At 43.2% G+C, this 12,449-nt stretch overlaps 1 protein-coding gene across 12 annotated transcripts in view; it reads left to right on the plus strand.

Moving 5' to 3' along the window:
* cacna1g (calcium channel, voltage-dependent, T type, alpha 1G subunit) overlaps nt 1-12,449 on the plus strand; it is a 351,444-nt gene that overhangs the window by 275,890 nt on the left and 63,105 nt on the right. For all 12 annotated transcript variants that reach the window (XM_029764702.1, XM_029764694.1, XM_029764695.1 and 9 more), the window contains 2 exons: nt 10,019-10,087; nt 11,569-11,753. In XM_029764702.1, coding sequence (XP_029620562.1) covers nt 10,019-10,087; nt 11,569-11,753 — 254 coding nt within the window. The remainder of the gene's footprint in view (nt 1-10,018; nt 10,088-11,568; nt 11,754-12,449) is intronic.

Below are 12,449 nucleotides of genomic sequence, written 5' to 3' on the forward strand. Positions count from 1 at the left end.
GTGAATGAGCGACACCGGTTGAGCATGATGACAGCATTTCTTTCCAGAAGCCTTGAGAAACTCGTCCAGCTGTGGGGACTGTGTTTGGGGATTTATACTACTATCTGTACTTACTAGCGGCACAGACAGTTTCAACCTTTCCTACACTTAAATTGCCCTTTCCTAATGATTGCATCTGAAGCTGGGCTTGACACTCGGCTATCCACATATTATGAGTGCAGCGACTGCAATTAGATGACATAGCGTTAATGTTGCTACTTGGATTTTTCAGCTGGTGGCGGTCCTGTAGAAGAACCACGTCCAAATAAAGCATCCGTGTGAAAAAGCTGAATGAAAAAAGTTGAATGAGGAAAAAGCTAAGATGTTGGTAAATGTGTTAAATGCAGAGTTATGATTAAATGGTTATTACAAGTTTAAAAAAATTAAGTTTAGCAGGTAGCCAAGAGGCAAACAAACAGCACAGCAGCACAGAGACAACGCTGAAGTGTGACATTACGAAAGTTCCAATGAAGTTCCTCGATGATAACCTCTCTATCAATTAAATTCAAAGGGCTTCATTGGCATGGGAAACATGTTTACATTGCCAATTCAAGGGAAATAGATAATAAACAAAAGTGAAATAAATAATAAAAAATGAACAGTAAACATTACACTCACAAAAGGAATAGAGACATTTCAAATGTCATATTATGGCTATACACAGTGTTGTAACGATGTGCAAATAGTTAATGGACAAAAAGGAAAATAAATAAACATAAATATGGGTTGTATTTACAGTGTTGTTTGTTCTTCACTGGTTGCCCTTTTCTTGTGGCAACAGTTCACAAATATTGCTGCTGTGATGGCACACTGTGGTATTTCACCCAATAAATATGGGAATTTATCAAAATTGGATTTGTTTTCGAATTCTTTGTGGGTCTGTGTAATCTGGGGGAACTATTTGGTATAGGGTATACATAGGGTATAGGGTATAGGGTATACAACTATAGGGTATACATTTGACAGGAGGTTAGGAGGTGCAGCTCAGTTTCACTTCCTTTTGTGGGCAGTGTGCACATAGCCTTTCATCTCTTGAGAGCCAGGTCTGCCTACGGCAGCCTCTCTCAATAGCAATGCTATGCTCACTGAGTCTGTACATAGTCAAAGCTTTCCTTAATTTTAGATCAGTCACAGTGGTCAGGTATTCTACCACTGTGTACTCTCTGTTTAGGGCCAAATAGCGTTCTAGTTTGAGCAGTTTTTTTGTTAATTCTTTCCAATGTGTCAAGTAATTATCTTTTTGTTTTCTCATGATTTGGTTGGGTCTAATTGTGTTGCTGTCCTAGTGCTCTGTTTGTGTTTGTGAACAGAGCCCCAGGACCTGCTTGCTTAGGGGACTCTCCTCCAGGTTCATGTCTCTGTAGGTGATGACTTTCTTATGGAATGTTTGGGAATCACTTCCTTTTAGGCGGTTGTAGAATTTAATGTCTCTTTCTGGATTTTGATCATTTGCGGGCATGCATTATTTTGTGTTTTACATTTTGCACTGAGGATATATTTGCAGAATTCTGCATGCAGATTCTTAATTTTGAGTTTCTCCCATTTTGTGAATTCTTGGTTGATGAGCAGACCCCAGACCTCACAACCATAAAGGGCAAAGGGTTCTAAATCAGATTTTTTTGCCAAATCCAAATTGGCATGTTGAATATTTTATGTTCCTTTTGATGGCTTAGAAGGCCCTTGCTTTTTCTCTCAGGTCATTCACAGCTTTGTGGAAGTTACCTGTGGAACTGTTGTTTAGGCCGCCGTATGTATAGCTTTTTGGGTGCTCTAGGGCAACTGGACCTTTTTTGGAACACCATTATCTTTGTCTTACTGAGATTTTTAAATTTATTTATTTTTTATTTCACCTTTATTTAACCAGGTAGGCCAGTTGAGAGCAAGTTCTCATTTACAACTGTGACCTGGCCAAGATAGAGCAAAGCAGTGCGACACAAACAACAGGTAGGGTATGTTTTTTTCCCAACACCGCTTTCCATCAATTTGTATAGCAGACCCTCATGCCATATTGAGTCAACAAACTTTTTTCAAATCAAAACATGAGAAGACTTTGCTTTTGATTTGGTTTGTTTGTTTGTCAGTTAGAGTGAGCAGGGTGAATACGTGGTCTGTCACATGGTAATTTGGTAGAAAGCCAATTTGACATTTTCTCTGTACATTGTTTCTACTGATAATGCAGAGGATTTTCCAAAGATTTTCCGCATATCCCGCAGTAGTTATTGGGATCAAATTTGTCTCCACATTTGTGGATTGGGGTGATTAGTCCTTGGTTCCAAGTATTGGGGAAGATGCCAGAGTTGAGTATGAAGTTAAAAAGTTGAAGTATAGCCAATTTGAATTTGTGGTCTGTATATCTTATCATTTCATTTAGGATACTATCAACACCACAGGCCTTTTGGGTTTGTATATTGTCCTATAGTTCATTCAATGTAAATGAAGAATCCAGTGGGTTCTGGTAGTCTTTAATAGTTGATTCAAACATTTGTATTTGATCATGTATATGTTTTTTTATTTTATTCTTTGTTATCAAGCCAAAAAGAATGAAGAAGTGGTTTATCCATACATCTCCATTTTGGATAGATAACTCTTCGTGTTTGTAACAATGTGCGCTGAGAGTGCACCCAAAAGTGGTTAGATTCTATGGATTCTTCAATTACATTGAGCTGATTTCTGACAGTCTGTTCCTTCTTTTTCCGTGATGTATTTCTGTATTGTTTTAGTGATTCACCATAGTGAAGGCATTGGCTCAGGTTTTCTGGGTCTCTATGTTTTGGTTCGATAGGTTTCTCAATTTCTTTCTTAGGTTTTGCATTCTTCATCAAACCATTTGTCATTGTTATTATGTTGTCTGCTTTAAATTTAGGGAAGCTTAGAGGTTAACCTCTCTGGCGCATGTGGGACGAACTCGTCCCACCTACATAACAGCCACTGAAATCCAGTGGCGCGATTTTTGAATCGTTAGAAATACTATTACTTCAATTTCTCAAACATATGACTATTTTACAGCTATTTAAAGACAAGAATCTCGTTAATCTAACCCCACTGTCCGATTTCAAAAAGGCTTTACAACGAAAGCAAAACATTAGATTATGTCAGCAGAGTGCCCAGCCAGAAATAATCAGACACCCATTTTTCAAGCTAGCATATCATGTCACATAAACCCAAACCACAGCTAAATGCAGCACTAACCTTTTATGATCTTCATCAGATGACACACCTAGGACATTGTGTTATACAATACATGCATGTCTGTTCAATCAAGTTCATATTTATATCAAAAAACAGCTTTTTACATTAGCATGTGATGTTCAGAAAAAGCATAACCCCCGCAAACTTCCGGGGAATTTACTAACAGTTTGCTAAATTACTCACGATAAACGTTCACAAAAAGCATAACAATTATTTTAAGAATTATACATACATTACTCCTCTATGCACTCGATATGTCCGATTTTAAAATAGCTTTTCGGATGAAGCACATTTTGCAATAATCTAAGTACATAGCCCGGCATCACAGGGCTAGCTATTTAGACACACACCCAGGTCAGCCTCCACCAAAATCACATTTCCTATAAGAAAAATGTTCTTACCTTGCTTGTTCTTCATCAGAATACACTGCCAGGACTTCTACTTCAATAACAAATGTTGGTTTGGTCCCAAATAATCCATCGTTATATCCAAACAGCGACGTTTTGTTCATGAGTTCTAGACACTATCAGAATGCTTCATCTGACAGCAACATCTGACCATAGTAAGATGTTATTTTCTATGGTAGTGTAGGTCAGGGCGTGACAAGGGGTGTTTTGTGTTTTTCTATGTTTTCTATTTCTATGTTAGGTTCTAGTTTTTGTATTTCTATGTTGGCTTGTTTGGGATGATCTCCAATTGGAGGCAGCTGGTCCTCGTTGTCTCTAATTGGAGATCATATTTAAGTATGGGTTTTTCTTCCTGGGTTTTGTGGGTGATTATATTTTGAGTAGTGTTTGTTTCTCTCTGGGTCATGGTTTGTTGTTTTGTCAATTCAGTTATTTATGTATTGCAAAGTTTCACGGACTAAATCAAATGTGGAACTACAACCACGCTGCACTTTGGTCTACTCCTTCGGACAACCGTGACAGAATCACGCACCACAAAAGGACCAAGCAGCGTACCCAAGAGGAGCAGGGATCCTGGGCTCGGGAGAAGAGAGAATGGAGGACGTCCTGGACCTAGGAGGAGGTAATGGCAGGGGACAAGACCCTGCCATGGAAGCAGGTGGAGACGGCGCAAGCGGAACGCCGATGCTATGAGGAGCTAGCCCAATGACGGAAGCCCGAGAGGCACCCCCCACAAAAAAACACAGGGAGTTTGGCAGATCGCTTACCATGGGGAGCGAGTGATGGGGCAAACACCATGTTATGCGGTGATGCGCACTGTGTCGCCAGTGCTCACTCACAGGCCGGTGCGATCTGTGCCCGAGCCTTGCAGTTGTCGAGCTGGGTTGAGCATCCAGCAAAGACGGGTTGTGCCAGCCATAAGCTCCAGACCTCCAGTGCTCGCGCACGGCCCAGTATACCCTGTGCCTGCCCCATGTACCTGGCCTCCAGTGAGTCTATCCAGCCTGGTATGTCCTGTGCCTGCTCCTCGCACTCGCCCTGAGGTGCGTGTTACTAGTCTGGCGTCACCTGTGCCAGCCCCACGCATCAGGCCTCCAGCAACGCTCCCCAGTCCGGAGCCTCCAGCGACGGCCTACAGTCCGGAACCTCCTGAGACGTTCCCCAGTCCAGGGTCTTCAACGACGGCCTGCAGCCCAGAACCTCCAGCGGCGGCCTGCAGCACAGAGCCTCCGGCGATGATCTACAGTCCGGTTCCTCCTCCGACGATCCACGGTCCGGTGGTACAGAAGCAGAGGGATCTGCGGGCAGAGCGGGGGTTACGCCCCAACCGGAGCCGCCTCCTCTGCTGGAGGATCCGCTGGATAGTAAGCTTCTGTGTACTGCACCAGAGCCGCCATAGACAATTGTCACCCACCCTACCCTCCCTTTTTTGGGGGTGGGGGTTATTGTTCTGTTTAGGTGCGGTCGGAGTCCGCACCTTTGGGGGGGGGGTACTGTCACGTCCTGACCATAGTAAGATGTTAATTTCTATGGTAGTGTAGGTCAGGGAGTGACAGGGGGTGTTTTTTTGTTTTTTCCATGTTTTCTATTTCTATGTTAGATTCTAGTTTTTGTATTTCTATGTTGGCTTGTTTGGGATGATCTCCAATTGGAGGCAGCTGGTCCTCGTTGTCTCTAATTGGAGATCATATTTAAGTAGGGGTTTTTCTTCCTGGGTTTTGTGGGTGACTATATTTTGAGTAGTGTTTGTTTTTCTCTGCGTCACGGTTTTTTGTTTTGTCAATTCAGTTATTGATGTATTGCAAAGTTTCACAGATTAAATAAAATGTGGAACTACAACCACGCTGCACTTTGGTCCACTCCTTTGGACAATCGTGACAATTGCTCTGTTCAAGTAGACTGTGATTTTGCTGTGATCTGACAGGGGTGTCAGTAAGCGCTCTGAGAGACTCTGGGTTGAGGTCAGTGATAAAGTAATCTACAGTACTAAAATCAAATTGTATTTGTCACATGCGACGAAATCCAACAGGTGTAGACCTTACAGTGAAATTATTACTTTCAAGTACTTAACCAACAATGTAGTTTTAAGACAATATACCTAAAAAAAAGTATGAGATAAAAATAACAAATAATTAAAGAGCAGCAGTAAAATAACAATAGCGGGGCTATATACAGGGGGTACCGGTACAGAGTCAATGTGCGGGGGCACCGGTGTCGAGGTAATTGAGGTAATATGTGCATGTAGATTTATTAAAGTGACTATGCATAGACAATAACAGAGTAGCAGCAGCGTTGAAGGGGGGAGGGCAATGCAAATAGTCTGGGTAGCCATTTCATTAGATGTTCAGGAGTCTTATGGCTTGGACCTAGACTTGGCGCTCCCGTACCACTTGCCGTGTGGAAGCAGGGAGAACAATCTATGACTAGGGTGGCTGGAGTCTTTGACAATTTTTAGGGCCTTCCTCTGTCTCTGCCTGGTATAGAGGTCCTGGATGGCAGGAAGCTTGGACCCGGTGATGTACTGGGCCGTACGCACTACCCTCTGTAGTGCCTTGCGGTCGGAGGCTGAAAAGTTGCAATGTGGGCATGCTCGGTCCTCCTTTTCCTGTAGTCCACAATCATCTCCTTTGTCTTTATAACGTTGAGGGAGAGTTTGTTGTCCTGGCACCACATGGTCAGGTCTCTGACCTCCTCTCTGTAGGCTGTCTCATCGTTGTCGGTTATCAGGCCTACCACTGTTGTCATCAGCAAACTTAATGATGGTGTTGGAGTCATGCCTGGCCATGCAGTCATGAGTGAACAGGGAGTACAGGAGGGGACTGAGCACGCACCCCTGACAGGCCCCCGTGTTGAGTATCAGTTTGGCGTATGTGTTAACTACCCTTACCACCTGGGAGCGGCCTGTCAGGAAGTCCAGGATCCACTTGCAGAGGGAAGTGTTTAGTCCCAGGGTCCTTAGCTTAGTGATATGTTTTCAGGGTGCTATGGTGTTGAACGCTGAGCTGTAGTCAATGAATAGCATTCTCACATAAGTGTCCCTTTTGTCCAGGTGTGAAAGGGTTAGTGTGGAGTGCATCTGTGGATCTGTTGGGGCGGTATGGACATTTTTTGTGGGTCTAGGGTTTCTGGGATTTATGTGAGCCATGACCATTCTTTCAAACCATTTCATGGCTACAGAAGTGAGTGCTATGGGTCAGTAGTCGTTTAGGCAGGTTACCTTAGTGTTCTTGGGCACAGGGACTATGGTGGTCTGCTTGAAATGTTGGCATTAGACTCAGACTGGGAGAGGTTGAAAATGTCAGTGAAGAAACTTGCCAGTTGGTCAGCACATGCTCGGAGTACATGTCCTGGCAATCTGTCTGGCCCTGCGGCCTTGTGAATGTTGACCTTCTTTAAAGGTCTTTCTCACATCGGCTTGAAAATGATCACACAGCTTGAGCATGATCACACAGTCATCCGGAACAGCTGATGCTCTCACGCATGTTTCAGTGTTACTTGCCTCGATGCGAGCAAAGAAGTTATTTAGCTCGTCTGGTCGGCTTCTGTCACTGGGAAGCTCTCGACTGTGCTTCCCTTTGTTGTCTGTAATAGTTTGCAAGCCCTGGCACATCTGACGAGCTTCGGAGCCGGTGTAGTACGATTCGATCTTAGTCCTGTATTGACACTTTGCCTGTTTGATGGTTCGTCGGAGGGCATAGCAGGATTTCTTATAAGCTTCCAGGTTAGAGTTCCGCTCCTTGAATGCGGCAGCTCTACCCTTTAACTCAGTGCGAATGTTGCCTGTAATCCATTGCTTCTGGTTGGGGTATGTACGTACAGTCACTGTGGGGACGATGTCATCAATGCACTTATTGATGAAGCCAGTGACTGATGTGGTGTCCTCCATGTCATCGGAAGAATCCCGGAACATATTCCAGTCTGTGCTAGCAAAACACACCTGTAGTTTAGCATTTGCTTCATCTGACCACTTTTTTATAGACCGAGTCACTGGTGCTTCCTGCTTTAATTTTTGCTTGTAAGCAAGAATCAGGAAGATAGAATTATGGTCAGATTTGCCAAATGGAGGGCGAGGGAGAGCTTTGTATACATCTCTGTGTGTGGAGTAAAGATGGTCTAGAGTTTTTTCCCTCTGGTTGCACATTTAACATGCTGATAGAAATTAGGTTAAACTGATTTATGTTTCCCTGCATTAAAGTCCCCGGCCAATAGGAGCGCCGCCTCTGGATGAGCGTTTTCCTGTTTGCTTATGGCAGTATACAGCTCGTTGTGTGCGGTTTTAGTGTCAGCATTGGTCTGTGGTGGTATGTAGACAGCTATGAAAAATAGAGATGAAAACTCTTTAGGTAGATAGTGTGGTCTACAGCTTATCATGTGATACTCTACTTCAGGCGAGCAAAACCTTGAGACTTCCTTAGATATCATGCACCAGCTGTTGTTTACGAATATACATAGACCGCCACCCCTTGTCTTACCAGAGGCTGCTGTTCTATCCTGCTGATAGAGTGTATAACCCGCCAGCTGTATGTTATTGATGTTGTCGTTCAGCCACAACTCGGTGAAACATAAGATATTACAGTTTTCAATGTCTCGTTGGTACAGTAGGATATACTTGCTTTCAGTTCGTCCCATTTATTTTCCAGCGATTGGACGTTGGCTAATTTTTTTCCAGTAATTGAACGTTGGCTAACAGTACAGATGGCAAAGGCAGATTAGCCACTCGTCGCCTGATCTTCACAAGGCACAAGGCACCCACCATCTCATTCTACAGCGAATGACTGGGATGAGGGCCTGTTCAGGTGTTTGGAGTGTATCCTTCCCGTCCGACTCATTAAAGAAAAATGATTTGTCCAGTTCGAGGTGAGTAATCGCTGTTCTGATGTCCAGAAGCTATTTTCGGTCATAAGAGACGGTAGCAGCAACATTATGTACACAATAAGTTACAAACAATGCGAAAAAACTAACAAAATTGCACGGTTGGTTAAGAGCCAATAAAATGGCAGCTATCCTCTCCGGCGCCATTAACCCTGCCAAGGGATTAGCTGTAGGTGTACCTACAGTAAGAGTCCCCTTGAAGCCTACTATTAAATATTTGCGAACATTTCAAAAAAACTGTTTTTGATTTGTTATTATGAGGCTTTGTGTGTAGATTGATGATGAAAATGTTTTGTTGTGCTAGTCGGTTTGGTGTGTCTGTGCTGTCTGGAGTGTGTGGACTAGCTCTCTGAGCTATCTCTTTCTCCAGCTCTGTGAATTTATCCCACTCAATGATTGAGGAGCAGTGCAGTTGTGTGACCTGGGTGTGTTCAGTGCTGGGGGGTTGACTATCCTCGTCTGCAGGACAGTTTGAAGAGGTGTGATCAGACTCACTCAGAGTGGGGTAGTCGTCACCAAGGGAAAGATTCCTCCTGCCGTCCTTTTGGAAATGTATGAAGTTGCCCTGCTCCACCACTGTTCCATTCTTGTACATGTTGACAGAGGGTGTCTCAGTCTCAGGGTCTTCATTTGACACTATTCTGATTTTCCACCCTCCGCCAATACCCTCTCTCTTAAAAGAGAAGTAGTGTGCTCTTATAGCTGTGTGCCATGGGCAGGGATGGTCTGTGTAAGATTAGGTTGCTTACGTTCCCATTTTTGTACAGTAGCAGTCAGCAAATAGCGTCTCTGGATTGTCCACGAGGAGCTTCTCTTTCTACTCTTTCTGTGCCTTGTCATTTTTAATATCCAAAGGTTGACCTCTGCACAGAGGGAAGCCATGGAGCAGTTGGCCAAAGAGGCCTCTGCATTTGGGTGGGGGAGGAACTCTACTACCGTTGTTGGGCGCAGGGGCTTTCACACCTCTCACTTCACACTTCAGTGCTAGTTAATGTTGCAGCTGGGTATTTTCTTTCCTAGCAAGCTCGGTAGCTTTTTAACTTAGCATTCAGTCTCAATAAAGTGAAATATCTAGAGATTATTGTCATTTTATTTTCATTCTAGGCTTTCGAAGTAGCTTCATAATGGACTTTACCTACTCAGTTCCAATTTGGATGATATTTTTGGGTTTCTGTTGCGCTTCTTTTGCCGGTTGCTGGTTTGTCAGAAATTTTGCTGCATAGTCCTTAGCAGTAAGAATTCTTGGTAATAAAAAAAGTAATTTTGTCCAAAATCAGGTTGTAGGTTTGGAGTTTTGATTTGGAGTGAAGGTTATGTTGTGGAAGGTATTATCCTGTATATGTCTTTGTAAAAAAAATCCATGTTTATACAACCCTAAATCTATATTTTTGTACAAACATGCTGAAAAATGCAAAATCTTCCTCTCTTCTCTTCCTGTCTTCTATCTCTCTCGCTTTCTTTCTCTGTCTTTGTCTCTCTCTCTCTCTGTCTCTTTCTCTCTCTCTCTGCAGGAGCGTATCTTCCTCACGTTATCCAACTACATCTTCACAGCGATCTTCGTGGCTGAGATGACAGTCAAGGTAAGAGGGGACCACGGAGACAGATCCTACCAGCGGGTAAACCCACACTCTCCTACCCAGGAAGACACACTGATCACTGTGCCGCGGGGCTGTGGTTAAGGCCTCCACAGATCTGGTCGAATCCACAGAGCCAGGTTAAATCTCTTCGCCCTCTGGCTGATATCAGGACATGTTAGGTAAAGGTTGCCCGTAGGCACAAATCTAAGATCAGCCTATCTTACCTGAATCCGAACCTTTACAGTAAGAGTAAAAAAATGGCCAACTGACCATAGATCAGTGTCTCGTGGGAAACTGTATCCTACTCCTATGAGGACTTCTTATAAGCCTCATATCCATCAGTGGTTTCTGTGTTTATTCTGCCCCAAAGCTTATTTGAAGAAATAGAAAGAGAGGAGGAGGAGGGGAACGGAAGTACCATTTCAGTGTTTCATTAACGGTCACCATTTAGAGTGAGATGAGAAAATAGATCCTAGATGAGAAAATAGAGCCTAACAAAGTACCTAAAGTACCTGAAATACCTTAGATAGCTAAGCTGACAGAAATACATTAAGGCACGGCCCATCTCCAAATGATTGATCTTCAGCTCTACTGTTTCACTGTCATTAAGACAGACAAAGCCTTTAAGAAAACAGGCTTTCAGTGTGATACCTCGGTAAGCCTCAAACACACACTCGCACGAATGGGGGGGAACGCTTGCACACACACATATACACACACAAAGAGAGCGAGACACCTGTTACTAATACTAAGGAAAGGATTGTCTAGCCGATATTCAAATGGCCAAGCTTTGAATGGAGGGTCATGTCTACGTATAGAGGCTTGTGGCAGGGGTAGGGAGCGGTGAGGAGGGGTGAGGGCTAGAGAAAGTTCACAGGTGTCACTCACTAAGACCTCCATTTCTATTCTGGTGCCCAACGCAATGCCAGGGCTCACACACACGCACGCACACACATTGAGGGCAGACGGACACAAAATGGAAATCATGCCCAGGAATAATGGGGCTCGGGGGAGGTTAATTAACGTCACACACAGGAAGTCAGATGTCTGGGGGAAACTGACAGGGGCATAGGAACCAAAGGCTTTGTAACCTCGACACGTCTTTGTTCATCAGGGGTTTGATCATTCTCTTTGATACTGCCTGGTTATATATAGATTCATGCCTTAACGCTCTGACGAGGCACAGCATATGCAAATGAAGCCATGCCTAGTTGAGATGCAGTTTGTGAAGTTTCTATGGGTTATTGTTGTGTCTCAGTCATTTTTGTAGATTGAAATATGGAGAGAAGAAAAGTCTTCAACGACAAAAGTTTGTATCTCACTTGGCTTGGCCTAATTTACTTTGCACAACTCTAGAGGTGCCTCTCTGATTGACTGCTTTGACTATGTGTGTTTGTGTATATGCGTGTGTGTTACTGTCTTTCTTTGTGAATGTAATTTTGTAGCATGTATGTCGTTAACCCAGTGTCTGTGTATATTCTCAGGTGGCTGCACTGGGCTGGTTACTTGGTGATAAGGCTTACCTGAGGAGCAGCTGGAACATTCTAGATGGGATTTTAGTGATGATCTCAGCCATAGATATCCTGGTCTCGTTGGTATCGAACAGCAGCCCCAAGATACTGGGCATGCTCAGAGTGCTGCGCTTGCTACGGACGCTCAGGCCACTACGGTGAGTTACACAAACAGTGGACCCACACAAATACACACGCACATCCACTCACACACAAAAACACATACGCACCTTCTCACAATACCACAAAAAGACCTGTTCCCAAAACAGTACAGTATATCTACCAGCCAACAGAGTGTGAGACTTTCCCCAGATACAGTATACTGTACTAACTTGACATACTGTATCTCTTAGGCCTGCACAATGAATCAAATTCACATTGAAATCGCAATATTGACATGTACAATATCCATATTTCAAGACCTACATATCTTATGCAATATTTTGAAATGCATATCAGTCGTGTGTAACGTCCGTTTTTAGGAGCAAAATCCTCTTGCGGCTGCTTCCCACTAGGGTTACTGGTTAAATATAAAAAATCAATATACAAAATCATCAAATAAGATGATTTTGACAAACATTTAAAAAAAATGACAAAGCTGTAAAACATTATGCTAAATATAACCCATCAATTTAGTGAATATCATTCGTGTTTAATATGAGAGTTTCTGCCTGAAATATCCTTTATATCTTTTACACAGTTTTATTTATTTTATTATGTCAATAGGTCTTTGTTGTAAATGTTTTGACTCCAAACTGGTGGCAGGGGTGAAAAAAGTGAATTGCTGGGAGAGTTACAGAGTTAATTGAAAATATTGCTGTTGTGGATGAGATTTGTTTTTTCATACATTTTCT

This window comes from Salmo trutta, chromosome 10 (genome assembly GCF_901001165.1).
Source record: "Salmo trutta chromosome 10, fSalTru1.1, whole genome shotgun sequence".
NCBI lineage: Eukaryota > Metazoa > Chordata > Actinopteri > Salmoniformes > Salmonidae > Salmo > Salmo trutta.